The 23750-nt window shown below is 34.4% G+C and overlaps 1 protein-coding gene across 1 annotated transcript in view; it reads right to left on the reverse strand.

The window, feature by feature from the left end:
• LOC142348657 (uncharacterized) overlaps positions 1 to 23549 on the reverse strand; it is a 36777-nt gene extending 13228 nt beyond the window's left edge. Inside the window, exons 1-2 of the mRNA XM_075400088.1 lie at positions 23463 to 23549; positions 19562 to 19710 (exon numbers count right to left, since the gene is read on the reverse strand). Of these exons, the coding sequence (XP_075256203.1) occupies positions 19562 to 19710; positions 23463 to 23527 (214 nt within the window). The 5' untranslated portion in view covers positions 23528 to 23549. The remainder of the gene's footprint in view (positions 1 to 19561; positions 19711 to 23462) is intronic.
• Between the last annotated feature and the right edge of the window lie 201 nt (positions 23550 to 23750).

Here is a 23750-nt window from a genome sequence, read left to right on the forward strand (position 1 = left end):
GGATAGGACACCTACTAGACAGAACAATAATACTCATTCAAGAGATAGCAGTGAAGGGCGAAGCCCTCGAGTTCACTTTACCAGTGAAACTTCTAGAGACTATTACAATAATGAGAACCACAACGACGAGTATTTAAACTAGACAGGTCTCCGTTCATAAACACTACTGATAACAAAACAAGTTACTCACATATTTACATTAATTTATACCAATCCGTCGGAGACAAAAATAAAAATAACGGCTTAGAAACACAGTTTTTATTGGACACAGGAGCATCAAGCTCTATAATTAATTACCACACTTATCTTGAACTATGTAAATTACAACACATTGAGATGAAAGCTTCAAAAAATCATACTTTAGCGGTTAATGGTGAGAAACTAAAACTTCTAGGTCAAATTACCTTCAAAACTTCTTTCGACATTGAAGGAAAGTATCAAGTGGAAGTTACCACATGGGTTTCAGCCAAAGATGGTTGCAAGCCAAAGTTGTTGGGAATGGATTTCCTTGAATCTACAGTAAAATCTATTGACCTAACCACTCCAAAAATTGATTTAAAAACTTACCCTGAAGTAGCCGTCACATTATCTAGATACCAAACGAAAAGCTATCCATACATTAGTTCTTACAAAATTGTAACTCTTGACCAGCAACTACCATTAGCACCAAAATCAACTCGAGTAATATCAATTAGACCTCCGAATGAATTCTTCAGAAAGGGAACCTCCTTCGTAATTGGAAGTGAACTGCAAGCTCAAGGAATTTATACTTACAATGTTCAGTGTTTTAGAAAAGAAAAGGAATTACCAATAATGCTAAACAACCCTCTAAACAACAAGGTTGTCATCCAAAAGGGTCCTATTGGGCACACTTTAGAAGACATTGAAATTAGACAAGACCCAGAATTTTCTGTAGTTGACAACGTTGCATTCATAAACCACCTAATGAATAGTGACACTAATTGGGATCAAATATTCCATGTTAGTGAAAAACAAGGTCCAAAAATTCAAACTTTCTTTGCAGGCAAAACTCCTGAAAAACAAAAGAAAACAGAAAAGCGAAAAAAGCAACAAGATTTTACCAACAACTACGAATTAGAAACAGACTTTAGCGACGACTTAAAGGATCTTAAGCCACAATTAGAAACAACTGATGAGAACATCAGACCCGTTGAACTTCCCACAGAAAAACTTAACAGATTTGACAAAACCGATCAAGCGTTTCTCAAAAAATTTGATTTCAGTCAAGCTGAGATCAATGACGAAAACTTAGACAAGTTACTGAGGACTTTAACTAAAAATAAAGACGTTTACTCTCAACACAAATACGATGTTGGTAAGATAAAACAAAAGTTTCATGATAAACTGTTACCTAATTCAACTTTGACAAAACAAAGACCATCCAAAGTACCATTACATTATCAGGAAAAACTAGAAAACCTTTTGGAACAACTGTGTAAAACAGGTATAATCCGGGAAATGGGTAATGATAAAGAAATGGGATCAGAATTTATTAATCCAATCATAATCCTACCCAAGGGGAACACAGTAAAACTGGTTATAGATGCCCGATATCTGAATTCAATAACAGACCTTAGTCGATATTCATGGCCACTCGAACCAATCGGAAGTCTATTAACTAGATTAAAAGGTAATTTCTTCACAACCAGTGATCTTTGTTCAGCCTATAACCACGTCCCTCTAACTGAGGAAACCAAACAGCTGGTAAGTTTTGTAATTGGTCCAAAGCAATACACATTTGAACGCAGATTTTACGGCCTATGCGGTCTACCTAACTTCTTCAGTCGTATAATGACTATCCATTTTGCACCATTAATTAGAAAAAAACAAGCTATAACTTACATCGATGACACCATCATGCAAGCGCAAGATGAAACCGAATTGTTTGAAATAATTGACAAGTACCATGAACTTTTAAGGAAATCAGGATTGAAAGCTCAACCTGAAAAGACTAAATTTTTCCTTAGGAAAGTACAGTTCTTGGGACATGTAGTAGGTAAAGATGGGATACAACCAGTCAAGAAGCGAGTAGCAGATTTAAAAGCACTTAAGTCGCCTGAAAACAAACGTGATGTCATGAGAGTTCTAGGTTGCTTAGGATTCTACAGCATGTACATCAAAAATTTGCATGTTGACTGCAAACCATTTTATGACCTAACCCGCACAGAAACTAAATTTGTCTGGACAACAGAACACGAAAAACTGTTTAACGACATTAAAAACAGGATTAGCGAAGATACTATCTTAGCAATACCTGACACTAAATACCCTTTCCACGTGCATGTAGACGCTTCTTCCATAGGAGTAGGCTCAATTCTCGTTCAAGAATTTCCAGAAGGGAAACGAATAGTGTCTTTTAATTCTAGAATTTACACTAAAGAGGAACAAAAAATGAGCACCACAGCACGCGAACTTTGCGGTGTAATATCTGCACTACAAACTTATGAGCATTACCTAATTGGTTCTCCCCATCCAGTATATGTGTACACCGACCATAAGCCTTTAATGTATCTATGGGGTAGAAGAGGAAAACTCTCTCACAGGTTTTTTAGATACCAGTTAGTAATATCTCAATTTCAGAACTTGAAAATTATTTGGACTGAAGGAAAAAACTTAGCTTTTCCTGGCATCCTAAGTCGCAATGTGAAACTTAAAGATCTGGACAAGTATCAACTTAAACACAAAAAGATACCAAAAGACATTAGGTTTTACGACGAGCATGGTAACGAGGAAAAATACTTCATTTTGCGTGATAATGAAAAGGGACCAGCAGATGACTTCTTTCCAATCCTAAAACAAAGCATAACGGGTATCGACAAATTCATTTTCAAAAATGACAAAATGGTAAAGCAAAAGTACGACAATAATCAAAACAGACTTTGCTCAATAAACAATATTTCGGAAGATTTCTCGTATGGTTCATCAATTAACCACTATAGGCGTCACCGCAAACATGAAATAACCCCTGTGTCAGAACAGGAGGAAGACGAAACGTCTGATCATTATACAGAAATTGATTCCTACCCTGATGAAGGGATAACCGAACAAAATTTTGACCCAATTTCGGAATTTGAATTGTTCAATGAGAACCAGTCACCGGAATTAGATTTTGACAAACTCTACATTGATCAAACTAATACCACAGACTCGGAGTACAGATTCCCTCTAGAATACGATAAAGTTTTTCTCGTGAAAAATAGCACTTGTATAGATAAAACCGAATTAGCAAAAAAACTTCCCGAAAATCCAAAAATAAAAGATGCAAGAGAACTCATCGATAAACTGACAATCTTCTCTAAAGAAGTTGATTTAAATACATCGGTAATTTGTCAAGAACAATTAAAAGACCCAGTGATACAACAAATTCGCCAATTAAGGACGAACAATAACAAAGATGAAAAGAAAATTGAATTCCGACAATCTAAAGCCATAATGTCGTACATTAATAACTTTGAGAAACTGAGTTTTGTAGGTAACATCTTATGTATTCAACAACAAACAGACGAACCAGGTATTGAATACTTAAAAATTTGTGTACCACTGTCATTGTTCTTTAAAGTTTTTTAGCTAGCTCATTGTGAACTGTCAGGTCATGTAGGTTTAGATAAAACACTTGCTAATGTAAAACGATTTTTTTATTGGCCCGGAATGTGTAAATGGATTGAAAACCTAATTGCTGATTGCCTTGAATGCCAAAAAAATAAACAAAAACGGAGAGATATCCACGAAGCACCTCTCGAAAAGTGGACTGATACAGTCCCATTCCCCTTTCATACGGTCCATATTGATCACAAAGGACCTTTAAATCCACCATCGAACGGTAAACACCATTGTTTAGTTATTGTCGATTCATTTTCACGTTTCATTCAAGTATACCCCGTACGTTCCACAGACGCAGTAGACACCATAAAAGCTTTAGAAAAGTTCATCTTGTCTTTTGGAATACCACAAAAACTTGTTTATGATAAGGGTTCGGCATTCATGAACCAAGATTTTGCGAGTTACATTCATGAATTAGGTATAACACCCGCACCTCGAACTGCCTATGCGCCTTGGACTAATGATAAAGTCGAGATCCAAAACAAACATCTAGGAGCACATTTCCGAATTTTTCTAAAACAAGCTCGAGGTAAATGGGACGAACTGGCACCAAAATTTGCTTTTTCTCATAACACGGTTCCAAATGCTAGTACTGGAATCTCACCTTATGAAATTGTGTTCGGACAAAAACCACAGATACCTCTGTCACTTAAGTTAGGACTCCTACGAAATTCACAACTCACATGCTCTTCCGAGTTTTGCAAAGACCTGCCTCTTCACAGGCATACCTTGCAAACTTCAAAAAACACCGAAATTGGCAAACTTCTAAAACCGACTATTAACAATTCGTTGCTTATGCGAGAAAACCAATTCAAACAAATATACAATAACGCTTATAAAAAGAGCTTAGAAAACAATAACCGCGCACATAAACATAGAAACAAACACAAAGTAGGTAAGCCACTTGAGGTTGGACAAAAAGTTCTAATGGAAAACCATCAAATTGAGTTAGGAAAGTCAAAAAAATTAAATGAACTACGATCAGGACCTTATACTGTAGAAAAAAAACTAACCAATGTTAACTATGAATTAACTTTAGATAGCAACCCGGCCACCAGGAAGGTCGCTCATAGAAATCACCTAGTCGAGTACTACCCAGCTACTGAAACTATACCAGAGTTAACCCTAGAGTATGGTATAGATAAAAATAATTGTGACACATTTTATAAAAATCTAATGACAAGTCAGATGAATAAACTCAATAGTCCCTTGACTAAATTCTCTTTCCAAAGCCCCACTAACACCGAATATTTCCCCGTGGATAATTTCATACGAAGAGACTCCCCTGTGCAGAACTTCGACCCTGACCGAACACCTACCAATTTTGATTCTGGATTCAACGAAGCAAGTTCAGGTGGTCGTGATAACCCACCTCCAGTCCAAACACACCTACCTAGCGGTAGTCGAACAAGAAGTTCAACTCCTTGCCCACAGCACAATTCTAGAATACCTCTAGACCCTAATTTAAGTCCTCTCCGCCCTAATACATCGGAACAAGGACCTTCTAATTTACAAACTTTAGAAAATAATAATAATAATAGGCGAACTTCTAGTCGCTCGGCCAAGCCGCCATCACGCTATCAAGCCGGATTTACTTAACTTTGTTTTAGGTAGCAATAAATCCAGTCAACATTTACTGGCAGTGCCTATTACTACAACTCATAACCTTAATTCCCGACTTGAAGCGCTAAAAAAAACAGGATGAAAAGATATCCTTGTTTTGAAAAACTTTATTTTTCTTATTTACTTATAAGCCTTTTCTACTTTTGTACTCTTTCTATAGTTATTAACGCTACTGAGGATATTAATGACGTATCTAACAAACTTAGGGTCATTCACTATGACTGTTCTAAAATGAAAGAAAATAAAATGTATGCTTTAACACAAGTTTCTCCTTGCAAAATTACACCCGAAAACATTCAGATGGTTGATACACATGTAACACTTTATCAACGGTCTTATCGGACCTTTGTTAAAGCTCTTATGTGCAAAGTCACTGCAATGCTCATTCGTTATAAATGTGGTATGTTTTCCCATTCATCAATTGTACACAACGCTCCAATAATAACATACGATATTATTGTTTCACCCGAACAATGCCTAAATGCTAATAAAACTGGAAAAATTACTGTTACTGAATTTGACGATGATGACATGGAAATTGACATAAAACATGGAATAAAAACTGTCTCCTATAAAAACCATGGAGTTGATCTTGAAGGTGAATCATCAACATCTTGTGATAATCGTGGTCAAATTAAACATTTCTCTTTTGAAACCCTGATGCAAGAAACTGTACTCGATATTGATCTTAATGACAGAACTGTCTATAACAGTCAAGGACTAAAACTTCCTTGTGCCCTCTCAGAGGGAGGTTGTCATTCGACATCACTCGACCCCTTTGCATACAATTGGGAGGCACCGGAAAATTGTATAGTTATTAAAAGATTTTCACAAATCGCAAAAATGCTAAAACATGAAAACGAACTTGGTAACGTACAGTATTTCATAGTTAGTGATGAAAAATCGGAGACGCCCTATGAACGACCAGGAACGTATTCTCCTGCTGAAATGGACATAAAAATTAGAGTAATTGATGAAAAAGAAAAGGTGTGTGGAAAACCAGAATTTATTTACAGAACAAATTTAGATTCTTTATATGTTTCTTATAAAAGCGGATTTAATATGAAGACTGGCAAACCTTATAAAACAAAAACTCAACAATTTTTTCATAAACTTCGTGTTGAACCTGACAATAGCCTAAGTGTAAATGGGTTTAATAGGAAGCCTTCAGATGAACAGATCCGAACATCCGACAATGGTTTTGTTGCATGGGAACACTTAGACAAAGACAAGTTAGACTATGATCTTAACCTTGCGGTAAAAATGGATTTTGTCATATATCATAATTACATGCAAATAAAACAAGCATGGAAAGGTTTGGTCATAGAACAATGTGATTTTGACCGAACTCAAAAACAAATGATACTAATGCAGGCTATCCAAAACAATCGTTTAGCTGGATATATGTTAACCGGCAACCGCTCGATGTTCTTAGACACATATGGTAGCATAGGTTGGCTGTACCACTGTCCAAAACGAAACTCACCACTTCAGGTTCTTGAACAGTGTTATGATAGGATTCCTATTCATTATGATGGTAGGACAATGTTCGTCGACCAAATTACTCGACAAACCTACCCTTTTGCAAACGAAGTAGATTGCGTTGGAGGCTACAAAAATGCCTACCAATTAGATATTGATAATGAAAATTCATGGTACCATTTGATGCCAGCACCTGTTCCTTTACAACCGCCAAAAATATTCACTTCAAGAGTTATTAGTTCTATTCCAAAATTTACCGGTTACGAATCGCAACGTGCCGGAATTTACACACCAAATCAACTTAAATCTATTTGGGACAATATCTTGCATTCGGAAGCTTCAAAATCTGTCTTGACAAAAATTTCAAGAGAAGTTCTAGAAGGAAGAAGCATAGACTATTCTCAAAAAGATATCTATGCGTCGGCAATGGGAATTAACAGACAAATTTATCTAGATTCTCTTCTTTCACCTACATTTTTTACAAACCAGTTCAAAGGCACTTTTGGAATCATCACTTTTTATCTGGAAAAAATTGGAGTTTATTTTGCTTGTTTCTTGTGCATAAAATTCTTAACTGATGTAATCGTAACAATCATAAGAGCGTTTGAAATCCACAAAATATCCAACAAAACAATGGGTTTTTGGAAAATTCTATTAGGAGCAACATATAATCTATGTATCTTATCGTTCTTTACACCGGTATTCTCTAACGAAACCAAACCGTCGGCCCCACAGAACAACAATCATTTTTTACCGCTTAGTAATTATCAACCTTACAGCACAATAGAAAAAACTTACAAATGCGTTGAGGATCAACCTCGAGAAAATAAAATTGACGAGCATTGTCATACAGAAAATAATAAAGTAGAATACCCAGATCTGGCTTAACATCAACCGCAACCACAAAATGATGCAACCATTCGAAGTGTTGTGGCACCTCCTTAAAAGCTGTTAATAAAAAAATCATCTTTTTTATAAAAAAAATAATTTCTCTCAAAAATAATAAAAATTATTTGTATTAGACTCTATAAGTTAATTAATATCTTGTTTAGATACACCTCAAGGATGCTATGCTATGCAACCCAAATTCATAAAACAGCCTAACGCTTTATTCATTCGATTTGGACAATACACCGGACAGATATTATCCTCAAGTCTTTCCGATTTAAAAACTACTGTAACTATTAGAGTTGCATCTTTCTACTTCAGTGACATTATAGACTTGGACGTACCGCATTCAAATTTTCAATACTTCTCATTGTTAAGAGCCCTGATTGATGACACAATTAGTTTTGTAAACATTGGAGTCGAATACAAAATTGTTTCAAAGCATCTGAAGAAAAATATTATTAGACTTTGACTTTTCCTGTAAGAGACATGTGTGGATTCCTTGCTTGCTTTTTATTTCTTATAATCCATTTTCAACTATGTAATCGCAACTATGTCTATCTAGCTATTGCCTGCACTCTTCCCATACTCCGATTTTGCCTCAGTGAATCCGATTGATATATTATCTATAAATATCAATCGTTGTCAATAATCCTCTTTTCAGAAATAATTGACACACCCTTTTTTATCCTTTTTTTTACATTTACATACTTTCATACATAGTTTTGAAATGAAGAACAATAAGTTAATTAACAACTAAAACGCTTCCATTAATGTACTTTTTGTTTCAAGATAGACTCGTTACAATTTATCAAATAAAGAAAACTTTTGAAGAAAATCACGGAGACATTTTCCCTCAAATCGTTATAGATTTTGAGTTTTGGGACACTTGGGAAAACGATACTGTGATTTTAACCCCTCATTCGTTGTATTGGAATTATTTCGTGTATTTAGCACAATTCGACCCTAATAGTCTGCCAAATGAGCTAGATCAACAACATGATTCATTTAACTAATAGAAACTTACAAATCAGAATCGGAAACCAAAATTTTGAGCTATTAGCCATATACTATGTTTCCGCTATAAGTATAATGACTTTCGCAAAAAACCCATGACAAATATTTGCAGACTTTTAACTATTTTCATTACTCATCCTCAGTTCGCCGAATTCACCATTTTTCTAGCATTCAAAGAGAACTCGGTATTTCAAGTACAACATCCAATCTACATTGCTTAGGTATCATTCTAAACTATGATATTTGCAGTTAACAATAAATTTGTAGAGTTACAAAAAATTCAACGATCTTTTGATGCATACCCAACTCCTGTGCCTACTATGCTAGTAACGCTCAAAGAAATCCAAAGTAAAAAAATTTGTTTAATAAGTATTAATCCTCTCTCAGTTCATTGGAAATTCTTCCTCTTTATTCTAGAAAACCCAAACTGTGTACCTCACAATCTTTATTTTGAATTGCCGAAAAGTGACTCTTCTCAAAACGATTTAATTACTAAAGAATTGGAAACAATTACCAATTAAAAAACAGCAATGATATTCTCATACCAAAATTGCCTTATACAAATTCAATTTTTTGAAAAATCATTTGTGACAACAAAAAGTAACAGAGTTATACCACAACTAATACTCCATTTCGAATATTTAAACACTTGGACTGATGGAACCATCATCTTAACACCATCTTCCCCCTATTGGACATTCTTCATAATTGTATCCCAAGCTTTAAATGGTTCCTAAATCCCTTTTAAATTAGATCTCCTATAATGCTGTTCCACTTTGGTGAGCGACTAGTCAAAGTAGAATCCCTCGAGAAATCATTCATTGAAACTCCCACTGCAGAAATACAGCCCTGTATAATCATACATTATACTGACTACGAACGTGGATGTGAGGGTTCTACTCGAGTCACCATGGGAATGATGCACTGGGAATTCTTTCTGGCACTCATCGATATCGAAGAGCACTTCCCAGTCAACTTGGGCGCTCTTCAGTAAAGTAATTTGTTTTACATAACTTGCTCTCCACAAAATTTTTTTTCTCCTTTCCTCTTCTTCATTTTTTTCTATCCTTTTTTTTCTGATCAATTTGTTCTTTTCCCCTCACTTCTTTCCAAATTGTTAAAACTGAAATGATTTTGTTTATTGGAAAGGAAAAAATTAAAATTGTTAAAGTAGAAAGATGGTTCAATATTTGTTTCACACAGTATAAAGCATGTATCAAGATAACTTATATGTTTTTAAGCACCGGTACCATTAATCATTATTACATTTATCCAAACGAGAAACACTGGAATTTCTTTTTTGCTATTGCAGATTTAAATGTAACTATCCCCAACGAACTTGAACACCATGGATTAGAACTCGTATACCCGGATCTTTCTAATTTGTCCTTATAATGGGAAATTTTCTGAAAATACCGTCTCAGCAACCTAAGATTGATACAACCCCTAAAGTTGAATGCCCTGTTTGTTATCTCCCTTGCCGTCAATTTAAAAAATTGCACAAAAACCCAAACGGTCAACCTCCCCATTTTGCTTGCATTCCCTGTAGAAATGAATTATTTAAGTATTGGAACCAACCTAAATGCCCCATTTGCGTAACTCCCATTTATACAATCAGTCATTGCCATTATTTCCAGTGTGATTCTTGTCAAGAAGTCAAAAAGTTATCCACCTGCCACAGTCACTTCAGAGATTTTCACCCAAAACAGTCAATTTGTTTGCAGTGTATGACCTTCACAACTACTAAATGCCCCTTATGCAAACAAACAATTGACCCAAACAACCCGTGGTAAAATCCTTGATTCAAAACTACCTTCACAAATTATCCAAAATGTTTATCCCCACTTTACTTGATTTTTTATTAATGGCCCTTATAATTATTGCAGCAGCCTTCTCCTTCGTTTTAACCGTTTTCCTCGTAGTTGTAAGTATTCCTTTTAATTTTTTGATGTTCATAATTACATTAGTAATAGACCAAGCAATAAAATCCCAAAATAATCGACAACCAAGTCCTCCAACCGTGCCAATCCCATAATTCCCTCCAATAACAATCTTTCAAAAATGAATACAACTGACAAAGAAACCAATACTATAGAATCCAAACCGGTCTCATTAATTTGTTTATGCTGCAGACGTGAAACAATTGTTTTCAAGAAATTACACGAGAACCCCCCTGACGAACTACCCCACGTAATGTGTCTGCTCTGTTACCAATATGTTATAAAAGATATGGGCTATGACTTTTGCCCAAAATGCTCTAAATTTAATGTTATCTTTTCAATCTTTAACTGGTTTCAATGTGATATTTGCAAACAAACAAGATTTCAATACTCTGTTGCAAAAACGTTTCATCACAGTGATCATAAGCCCGTCAACTTTTGTAAATTTTGCGTAGAAGATTATAAATTATGCCCTCGTTGCGAAAAAACAACCACATAATCTAAAATGCGTTCAAGAACATCCAAAACTTTACTTCTTTCCCTAGTTTTATTTTTAATCCAATCGATATCCCTAATTCACCTCAGTTTTTACCAGGAGCAAATCACCTCCTTCACCCTAGTTCTACACTACTCATTGAATTGGCAAAATGCATCCCGTAACATTGTTTATTCTTCTTTTTGTCCTCTTATGCGCATTGGCAATATCCCTTTTTATTAATCACTACCTCCTTTCCATTTTCTCCAGATACGGAAAATGACCGATCTAGACCTATCCACAAAATATTTATCTTAACCCTAGTTACCTTGCTTGCAATATCGTTCCTTATTAACCTCATCCTACTGCAGTTTCTCAGAGGTTTTCCTGTTTTTGTATAAGGAAAATAAAATAACAGTCACTCGATGGGTCTTTCACAATCTCTATTCGACGGTTTCCGTTGGTTCTATCCCCATAAGGACATTATCTGCCCTATATGTTCACGAAAAACCGTTATTGTAGAGAAACTACACAAGCAATTCCCCAAAGAAAATCCCCACTATGTATGTATTCCTTGCAGAAAAGCACTTTTTAAAAGATACCCAAACCCTAAATGTCCCATCTGTCTTCGACCTTGTCTTCCGTCCTGATCACATCCTACTTCCGATGCAATTTATGCAAAAAAATGAAAACAGAATTAGGAGTAACAAAACACCCACATTTTTCCCAACATGACGAACACCGATTCTGTCGAGTGTGCATAAATAAGCAGAAAAAATGTCCCATTTGCAAAAATTTTTTAGACGACGTTGTCTAAAAATCCAAAAACAACTCAAGTACAAACGATCTTTTTTTCTCTCTTTTAACTTTTCCTCGGGAAGGGGTTACCTCAGCTTTCTCCAGCCTGCCCCCCTTGCTTTTGAACCTAAATAACTTAGAACACTAACACGATAACTGAAATTTCCAAAAACGACCCGAAAAATTTCCTTCTTTCAGCTAAAGCAAGGTTGTCTCCCCAGCTGCACGGGTCGTTGCAGCCGTGTTAGTGTGACGCACGCCCCAAGACTCACACCTCCGGGCAGCGGAGAAAGACGTACTTGTGCCAGGGCTGCCCGCCTGGCATAAGTATAAAAATTTTTTTATTATTGCCCCCCTCCCTTTATTAAAGTTAACTTTGCATTTAGCAAAACAAAAACTTTTCTACCAAACTTTAATAACAAATGCATTTAGCATTATAATTTTTAAGTAAAGCAGTTAGCAACAAAACCTTACAAAAACATTTTTACAATAGAATACATTTTATATTAGCAATACAATTGCAAAGAAGCCATAATGTGTGATATTGATGACACAGGCTAACCAAAATCAAAATATTTTAGATCATTAACAAAGAAATACTCAGAATGACTACCAGACCCACACTCGCAAGCGTGGTAATCCCCAATCAACATCAACAAGTGACAACACAACAAGAACAAACACAAACCCACTCTTCCCAGCCTCCTATCTTCTCAAAGCCTCCATTTACAACCATTGCACCTCCATCAACTTCCAGTCAATATGATCCGCAAAACAATTGGATAGTTAATCGCAAGAGACCAGCTCCAGGAAATCATCAAACCAATCACGCTGAAAAAATCAAGAAATTGTCAAATATTAACGACCTGTTAACGGAAGGTGATAGAAAAAACATCCCTCACTGCCTAGACATACAGAAAACAAGAGAAGCGAAAATTAACACTGAAAACCCCAGGTTTGTTACAAACCTCAAATATGCGCTAAAAACTGAGTATAATAAATTCGCCGTATCCGAAAGGGTCAAAGTGAGCAATATCACTACAGGAGAAGACCTCTTCATGAAAGCAAGCGAACTACCCATTCTTAAAGACTTCTCTTTGAACGACAACCAAAATATATGGAGGATTAAAAACCGAAATCCGACCACAAAAATGTATAACATCAGGAACAATCAGCTGGACATTTACGCTAATGTACCATATGCGGCTATAACTGCTTTTCCTTCAACTAATGAACAGAACGAAATCACGAGAGAATCCATAATTTCGGAAAATACGAGATTCAGACAGGAATTGTTCATCAAAGAGACGGAATTGCAGGAACTGCAAATGAAATTCGAAAGTCTGCAAATGAGCAATACAGAGAAAGGAAGAACAACAAGTGATGACTACTGGAGAAGGCAGTACGTCCTAACAAAACAGCTACAAAAAACAGAAGAAAGCAACCTGAAGCAAATTAACAAAGCATTGGCTCAGAAGCACCTTGAAATAACGTCGGCTAACAAAAAGCTAGGAATGGCAAACAAGGAATTAGTTGAACAGGTCAAACAACTGAACTGCAAGTTAGAGAAAGAAAAAAGGAAGAGGCAAAAACAAAAAAAACTAATAAAGTCACTGATCCCTAAGCACGAGAAGACCCCAGAGCCATGCGATGACAGTCAAGATATACAAGAGGTTCTTTTGATCGAAGACGATGGAAACAGTCCAGTGCCAAGCCCAGTCATTTTGCCCCCAGAATTTTTTGAATAATACAGCACAACATTATCGCCCTTAGCGATTAATTTTATAGCATACCATTATCGCCCTTTGCGATTAATTTCATAACTATCTGAACTTGTAGTAACTCATTTATATGTTCCAAACGCAATAAAACTATATACGATGCAATATATTTCTTTTTTTTAATCATTTTCTTTTCTATCTTAAAAATCGGGGTGAGCTGTAGTATTAAGAGAGCCGTTACAAATGAGCGGATAATTAATCCCGCATTAGAGCGAACGTATTTAGGCGCTAATTAACCATTCTTTCGCCGCGCGCTAAACAAACTAACGCTTGTTAAGACTACCAGTACACAAGTATTTAAACAACTCAGTTCGACTTATTTAAATAACACAACTTTAGGCCTGGATCTCCTCGCTTATATCCAGGATAGAAAATGTACATTGTTGAACGTAGGCGGCCTGTAAAACCACAGTTTCTTTTGATTTAAATTACTTCTGCTTTTGACAGTTGCAATGCAGATCTTTTCCCCCAATTTCAATAAAGATGAAGCAGATTGCTTCAGGGGAAAAGACAATAGAGTCTCATAAAAAGCCCCCAAGAAAACCATAATTGTTGCGGTTTTAGAAGAGGGGAAAAGCAGAAAACAGGCGCCTACGAAATCAATAATTGATGCTCTCAGCTTTTTAGATTTTTATTATTTTTTGGAGTTTCAATAATTTCTCCGTGAGATAAAAAAGAGTTAATTCTCTTGCCTTCTCGGCCAATAGGAAAATTAAGAAGCACCTCACTATGAACGTGAGTTTGTGATTCGCTCCCTATCGGCCCAAACGGAGCTGAGAGGAATTAATTGTTTCTCTCAGCGAAGTGGGACGGAATAAAATTAGAGAGACAGAAATCACTCCCAGAAACAAGCAGCAGACAACTGCTTTCATTTTTCTCAAAATTTAACTTCACTTTAACAATAAAATAGTCGAACAAAATTGTTTAATAACTTAGACAAATAATTCCAGATTTAATTTTATAACTTTCTTTTTCGACAAATAACATAACTGAAGAAACACCCAAGTGAACGATCGCCCAACAGCTCACCTCCAATTCACCACTACACAACTGGTAATTAGTAAGCTGAAATTTTATATTTACTCTTTTATAAATTTAATACTTTCAGCCCCCCAACTATTTTAAATTGAGACTTATAGCACAGACAGGTCTTAGGCATATATCTTTGCCTTCGATTTGTTATATCTTTTGTCAAGTTTGACTGGCATACATAAAGAGATCCCGTATTGTGTGATCTGTAGCAGCCCAGCCAAATTTGATAATAGTAATGGACGATATTTTCACTGCTATTTATTCGACGATATTTAGATAATGCTATTTATTCTAATTGATGATGAAATCCCCCCAACTTGGTAGATGCATATTATTTGCAACCCCAAGGTGCGCGTTCCATATTGATGCATATGGCTCTTGAGTATGGGGTTGCAAACAGCATGCACTTATTACGCTGGTGGGGAGAGGGATTTAATATTTTTCAAGTGTGTTAAAAAATACTCGAAAGATGTATATGATGTAAACTCACAATATAGCTGAGAGAAATATATTATCCACATTCGGATCTTTTCCGTTAGATTTGTTCTGCTACCGGAAATAGGACAAGTTCGACGGGTCTTAGTCTTGATTTTTAACTGGTCGAAACTAAATGTAAATCTATTCTGCTCCCCCCTCTGTTACGCCCCCAGCTGCAAGTGCTATTTTTGTTCCGACATTCCCTCGTAACATTTGGAATTCAAAGTTACCAGTTCATTTTTTGTCATTTTTGTTGCTTGAGGAAACCTCGAACACCCGTATTTTCAGTTCTCGTTGCGAAAGTTGAAACTTCTATTTATTTTTAAATCTACCCTCACGGTATTTATTGTTCCGACCCGTCTCTGAGGGGACAGGAGCTATATACTCAAATGGATTTTTTTTCTTCAGACAATTTTGGCTGATCTATATATTCATCGTAGAGATGTGAGGGGTATCATTAAAAAGCCCATCCAGCGCAGAAAACAAAATTAAAAAGATTTGCATTATTTTAATTTAGATTTGCCGGAATTTTCGCGAAAAATTTCGTCAGTTTTGCTAAAATTTGTTAAAATTGTTAACAATAGTGTTGTCGATTTTAATTTTAAAGACAAAAAATTATTGTTGATTATTTTGATTTAATTTTTTGGGCTAAAGTTTGGGCTGAATTTTTCAAAAGTTCAGCATTTTTCACAAAAAAAATGCACTATAGAAGCCTCTTTTGTCCACTTTGATTAAACTTGCCAGAAATAGACACCAAAAAGCGGCAACAAAAATTTTGTAAACTGCTAAGGGCACAAGTCTTACTTCCAATTTTATTGAGTGTGCTCTGGAATTAAAACTTTGCCGTTTTTGCCAACTATGTCCGGTGATTACCAAAATCGCAGCATTTATTTTTGACTTTATAACTAACACATAACCTATATCTCAACAATCGAAACAATAAAGTGTTTTTAAGGGACAAAAAGCAATAGCAAGGCTAGTTGTGGTCAAATCTTGGAATGTTAAATTCCAAAAAAAATCAGTTTGTCTTTTGAAAAATTAATCTTTATTATTTTAATTAAAGAACAGAACAGTTCAAATCAAAGCTCTCTGGTGATAGATTCAATTGTCCTACTAAGCAAATCAAAATTAACCTATCTATTTTTTTTACTGGAAAGCTTATGGACGTTTTGACAATCAAAAATATATGATTTTAAAATAAACAATGCTTTATAATAAACGATTAACTTTACCGCTGCTTTTTTCCTAATTCCGTCAAACTGTAGCTTAGTGTCAGCAAAACAAAAATGCTTCTTGTTTATACTGAAATAAAACTAATCTTTTCCGGTTTTACGCGTTAAGTTATGAATTTCCGGATTTGATACTACTAGATTTAAAAATTGTTTCATTATTTTTAGGAATTTGCCATTTTTTCACGTTTTTCAATGTTTCGTCAAATTATCATTGAACTTAACAAAAAATTTAGGGATAAAATTTTTATTGTAGATTATGGTTTTAAGGGCTTCAACACTTCTTTCTCGAAGAATTGAATTGAGTTTTTTGATTTTGTCTTTAACTGTCGTTTTTACATGATCTGTTTAGTCGTATCATTTTTTCTGGATGTTAAAAACCCTAATTGGTTTTTTGTGGCAAAATAATTGAGACTACTTGATTAGAAAGCTGATGGCTTCTATAACTTTGAAAACAATTGTTTTAAAAAACACTTTTTAATTTCGCATTTTTCTTTTTTTGTCTATTTGTTACCTGGTCTTGCTAAATGCAGGTCACATAGGACGTAAATAGCGTCAACGGAACATGCAAATGTACAAAATAGATTGTTTTAAAAAAAGTTATGACTTCACTGGCTTTGAAACAGGTTTTTCGTAAAATCGACAATTTTTGTTTTTTGTATTTTTTGACGTTCTTTTGTATACGTAAGACATATTCTGAATAACTACAAGTCGCCAGAGCTTCCTTTGGAGTGATCAACAATCATAATAAATAATTAATTTTTGTAGCTAATGGTTTTCATGATTTGGAAAATACTTGTTTTACGAAAAATACATACGTATTTCTTAACTTTGCCCTTTTTTCTCTTTATTTGTCGATTTGTTACCTAGACTCATTAAAGAGAGGTGACATACCATACTAATGGCATTAAAAAGCAGAGCAATTGAACAAATTTTGAGGGGCAAATTATTTTGACAGCTTTTCTCGCATGTTTTATTGGATTTTTTTGTTGTCTCTATTTGTTGTTTTTGTAGCCGCATACAAAAATTGAATAATGATAGGTCTTAATGCCCTCCTATAGAGGCATAGGTCGTCAGAAACTTGTTTGATAAATTCATCTGGTATCTAACTGGTATCTAATGGTTTTCCTTACGGTGAATTTTTTTGTTTTTGAAAATGTAATCGAATTATTTAACTTTGCTGTTTTTCTTGTTTTTGTCTAATTGTTACCGACTTTATTATGGACTGGTGTCATATCTTTTCTGTTGAATTACAAGTTATTGTGTTGAGTTTCAGTTTCATCTGACCCTATTGTGACTTTGTTATAAAGTTTTTTAAATAACTTTTTCAATAATTATGTTACTTTTTTTTATAAAAAATGTACATAAAGTTTTGGTTTTAATTAATGTTTGTTGTTGTTTTTTGATTTTGTTGTTCGTCTTGACTTGCTTTCTTAATAGTGGCTGATATCATCAATTTAATGCGGCACTTTTTACTCCACTGGGTTGTTTGCGTTGGAGGCGATCTTTTTTTTCATACACATTATTTGTTTCATTTTCTGTTCCTCATTTGGTAGACATTGATGCCAAAAATGTGGATGAGCGGGTTCTGAACTTTATATGCAAACGCACATTACCGAGCCTCCTTGTCTTACATAGTAAAAAATGTTTTCAATATATTAACGTGCTATATTTGTAAGCGTGGGGGCCGAAACAGAATAGATCTGAACAAATGATGTTCCTTAATTTTGATAAAATAAACAAACAAGGGAGATAAATATTAATAATTCAATCTCCCCTTGTTCAGAGTTCTTGGTCCTATCGATGCAAGCCACTATCGGTATCATTGGATTTCGTCAGTCTTGCATTTTTAGTTGGCGTTATGGCTTTTAAACATAAAAGAGATTAGTTATTGTTCTGTGGTAGCGAAAGAAACGATTCAATCTAATTGCAAAATGAAAAAAAAACTTAATCTCTCTGTGTGTTTTGAGAGTTTATTCGTATTTCATGTGCATTTTAAAGTATCACTTCAGAAGAATCATATGTTTCAAACCACCTGAGAATTGCAGAGATAATTTAGATAATTCCTTAGATAACTTTTAGTTTGTCAATATTCCATTTTGATTCATACCAGGCGGTTTAAGCAAAAAATGATGAAAATGGAACGAGTTTCGTGTTATATATTAGGAATTGGCTCAACGTTTCTGTAAATTTCATCGTCTGTTGATCATATCAATGTTGGTGGGCATCGTCGTCATTGGGGGCTATTTTTGTTCCCGGGTTTTGCTCCCATTTAATTTTACCGATGGATCATAGTAGTTCCTTAACAAATCCATTGCTGGATCATCAATGGCTCATTGCCACATTTTTGCCGATCATTAGAACTCCATCAAAGAATATCTCTGATTTTTACTGGACTACAGAAAATCCATCCGAAACCTCAAATAAATGTTTATTTCTCTTCTCCTTGTCGAGCATTGGTCTTTACTATTATCCTAGGAATCGAACTCGTTATCTTTTGTTGAAGAGCCAGCTATGATACCTCTGCAACATAGAATTTGCTTGACTAATATTCATTAATTATCTTGTAAATTCGCTGTATATAACAGAAACATAGTGCGTGTCGACTTTCAACCAATCGCAAACGTTTCCAGTCGATTTTAAAGTAACTAAAATCCAGCGGTGAGATTATCGGCTTCTATAAAATTACTATTGTCCATTGATGGGAATTTTGCCTTCTATGAAATCACTATGAAACAACCATTGATAAAAATTTTAAGGCTTTGAATTTGCTTTGATAGTGTATTTGGATTAATGACATTATGCTAATCCATCGATGGAAACCAAGGGGACCTCAATCCGTGTTGTCCTATCAATTTTTGGCTGACACGTTCATATTGTCTAACGTGCATTGATTTTTTTCAACCGTAAGTCGGGCATATCCCCCATGTCTCTTTAGCCCCTTCTTGTGCTAATGCTTATTTGATTTCGATCGTTTTTAGCTATCATCACATAAATAAATCAATTAAATTCAAGTCAGGTTTTTTAGAGATAGTTGGGAGTATAAATAGATCTCTTAGATAATTTTATCTGCTATTCAAATCAACAACTTCCCAACAGTTGCAAACGCTAGTTTTAAAACTTTGTAACTTCTGATACAAAATTTAATGTAAACTAGAGTTACTACAGGGAATTGAGTTCGTGTGACTAGGAACATACCAAATGGGGTTTTGCCTGCGAAAGAGAACCAGTTGATGCTGACATGAAGACTGTTGATCAATTGCAGGAACTTTTCCAAGTCGTCTGCTTTGAGAGGTCTGTCGTATTGTTTCGCATTTAAGTACAGACCCAAGTAGCAGTAGCGTTTGCTGCAGAATAAACAAGTAGTCAATCAGAATTATCGATCAAAGGAATAAGCGGAAGGTAGCCAAAAAGAATGTCCCTCTTTCTCAATCCTTACATCTTAAATCTTTTCGGATGGTAATTTTGGGGGTGAAAACCTAATAACTCCCCCCTTACTCCCATTGCCTCCAATACCCCCCATCTTACATCATTCCCCCCTTCCTCCTCCTCATTTTACCCACTCCCTTTAACACTCCACTTCATTTATTTTGAATCATAACAAAAACATTTGTAACAGAATGTTTATTTTATCATTGGATTTTATAAACTGTTTTTTGCGATAAATTTGGAGCGCAAATGTAGTAGAATGTGAACTTTGCAAACTGTACTCAGCCCAAATTCGATTAGATCAATTTAGGTCAACTTTTTCGACGCAAAATCACTGTGTACTCGATAGCTTGATGCTGTTCAAGTCAACATTTTTGATAGAATTTTAAGCAAAACAGTTTGATCTGAATTTCAAAATTTCAAACGTTTTGAGGATACAAATTTTGAAAATTTATCGGGAACAAGTTTTGAGTTTTTATGGGTTGAGTTTAGCATACAAAAAAAAGAAAGGCTTACTGAATCCATCATACTGTCCCGAAAAAAACTTGTTAAGACGTTTTTGGAAAAATTGGTCCTGGGAATTGATCTTGCTATGGCTGAAGGACATTCTGTCATACTTGCTGGAGACTACAATTAGAACTATTTTGCAAAGCGCGACGGAAGTCTGCTGTAATCTGTTATTTCTCCATATGATCCTAAACCATCGAATATTGCTACAGCTTCAAGAATGACTAACTCTTCTTCAACCCTTATTGATTACATCATAACAGACTATCACATAACAGGCATAGTAGCGGATACAATTTTGAAAAATATTTGTTTTGCAGCAATCACAGTTCTTAAATCTGTGATGCTAAAATCAAAAACAACAAAGGAAAGATTTCTTGACAAAGAAAAGTACTCAGCCATAACGTTCCAAAATATTATTGAAAATTCAGACTGGAAACATTTTTACGGTGCAGTGACGGGAGATATGATATTATTAGAATTGCAGAGAAACATTGAAAGAGCATAAGCACTACATACTCCAATTAAAGTCTGTGGTATTAGAACAGACAAACCAAAACTTTTGCTTCAAGAAAAATGGCTAAGTGAGAAAACAAAAAAAATTTCAAGAATTAGTGATGATGAAACGAAAAACGACTTTTTTCGTCAGAAAGAAAGCAACTTTTTTCAACATTTATGGAGTGAAAAAAGAAAAAAGCCAGAGGCAACTTCATTCAAGATCTTTGTAATGAAAAAAAAGTCATACAAGATTTCAATCTTTTTGAGACAGTTTTGGTAATAAGATAACAAAGCCTATGAAAATAGCAAATCTTCTAAACTACAGATTTTTGGCACAACAGGAGAATTAATTCCCTTGCAACAAACAAACAGCACTCCAGCTGAAACCGCTCCGACAAAGTTTTTCAAGTTCCGATATATAACAACCAAGGAAACAAATGTGCTCAGAGATTTATGGCATACAAATAAACCACCCGGTCCTTCAAAAATACCAGCTTGGATAATAAAAACTGCTAAAAAAGCACTGGCGGATACACTATTTTAGCTCATTTATCAGGTCATTACAGAAGGAAAGTTTTCAGAAGACCTTATAAAAGCTTGTGTAACTCCATTTGTCAAAAAAACGGAAATCCCGAAGACCCACTCAGTTATAGACCTATATCTGTCACTTTTGCTTTGTCAAAGTTTTTTGAAAAGGCGTTCAGTTCACAAATCACAAGTTTACTAGAAAGGGAGCAGTTATTGTCTATTAGTCAATTTGGTTATAGAAAACAAAATTTCATTAATTAATCCTATCCTGAAATGGACTGAACAAATAAGATTAAAACTCAACAAAAAAAATTTTGACATAAATGCTACCAATTTAAAAGAGAATTATTTTAGTGAAAGAACGCAAAGAGGTATCCTAAATTAAATTGAATCAGATTGGTCGAATTTCATTCAACATCTACGTCAACGATTTAGCAAAGATTGTAAAAAACGATTGCACGGTCGTCCAGTAGGCAGACGACACTTTTTTTTTAGATCTCACACTGACGAAATATCAACAAAAACAAAACTTGAAAACAATTTCTCAAAATTCATTGATATTTTTGCAAAGTCCCATTTAGTGATGAACAAACAAAAACCACACTATGCTGTGTTCAACAACAGACGTTAACAAATACTGTTCTGAATGTCGAGAATGACGAAAAAGCAAAATCAAATAGTGTGAAGTTTCTTGGCGTAATTATTGATAGCAAACTAAAATTTGATGGAGAAGTGAATATGGAGTTTGAATGGCTTGTGGAATAAAAAGTTTTGAATACACTTAGTAAGTTTACAAGAGAATAAAAAAATCTTTTTTCTCAAAGCTATAGTAGTAAGTCATCTACATTATTCCGCTTTAATTTTGATAGCGTTGCAAATATCATTACTCACAACTTTATAAAAACAATTGAATGGGGGAAATATATTCTTTTTTATTAGGAGAAAATAAGATCGCTCCACAGATCTCAAACTTCGCAACAAAATATTACCAGTCTTTTTTTTTCGTAAAATGTCATTGCTCAAAAAGTTTTCGCTTACTGAACAACGATCTTCCAGCATATTTAAATTCTCTCTACCATGAGAATAAAATAACGTGACAGGTCTAAAAAATAACGTTTGATATACAGAAGAACAATAAGTTTTAACTGATTCTTTTATTCCACAAGCCATTCCAATTTATAATAGTCTGCCCTCTAATATTACCTAAAAAAAACAACATCAAAAACTTCCTTAAAAAAGAACTGAAAAATTATTGCTGGATGAATTTTTGAACGACCCAAAAGTAGCTGATATGAAAGATGGCGTTGAGAGCATTAGATTTTAGTTTTTTAAAAATCGTCATGATGTACATATAAAAATGTGAGAACATTATATGCTCGCATTTTAGGCCGTGTTTTACTTATGTAAAGTCAAATTTTTAGTTTAGTGATTTAATGATTTTAGAGTTTTTACATAATGTTATGTTCTTAACTTTACATTGCCTCTTGTACCATTTGCATTTTATTGTTATGTGTTCCAAAGGAAATTAACAATATTCTTTTTTTAAAAATGGTCAGACATAGTAAGAATAAAAGCTATGAACTGACATAAAAAATGATAATTTTTTATGCAAAATTAGCTCATGCAAATACCAGCTGAGTTTATAAGCACTCAAATTAAAATTTAAAGATGTAGAAATAATTATTTTTTTTAACAAAGCGAAGGGAATCAATTTTTAAGGAAACAATTTAGCACAAAATTTCGAGTTAAACGCTAAATAGTAGATAATATTAGAATATTCTAGAAGTTGTAAATACTAGAAGGAAGCAAAAGTTTTTAAGCAGAAAAACTACTCAAAAATGCAACGTACATCGAAATAGAATCAGCTTTAATTTTTTTGGTTACTTTTAATTAAATATTAAAACAACACAAACCTCAATTATTCATATAAGGAAAATGTTTGGAGGTTTTAAACTTTTTCCTCAAATTTCGGCAGAATGCTGACTTAATTTTTAAACTTCGTTTAAAAATAACAAAAACTGTGATAATAAAAAGATGATATAAAACAGTAAGTGAATCTAACTGTAGCTCTAAATTGAGTATACCTGTTTAAATTTAAAAAGGTGAAAACGGGTGCAAAACTTCTAAAATACTCTACCTGTAAAAAGCGCAGTTTTGAGACAAATCGCTGAATGATTTGACCTGAGGTAGTGTGAAGGTCATTGAAAACCAACTAGCATTGGAAGGCAACTCAATAATGGCAGCATCATCGCACACTGGAACATTTTTTTTTATTCAGTAACAAAACAACAATTTACTTTTTCAAATACCCGTCAATACTTACCAGCCAATCAGTTAAACAGTTTGCTATTTCTCATCATAAAACTATTTGTTTAAACTTGATGAATAACTAAACATGGCATTTTTGCTAAAAATCTTTAAGTTG

The sequence above is a fragment of the Convolutriloba macropyga genome, chromosome 10 (genome assembly GCF_964194025.1).
Source record: "Convolutriloba macropyga chromosome 10, txConMacr16.3, whole genome shotgun sequence".
Classification (NCBI taxonomy): Eukaryota; Metazoa; Xenacoelomorpha; order Acoela; family Convolutidae; genus Convolutriloba; species Convolutriloba macropyga.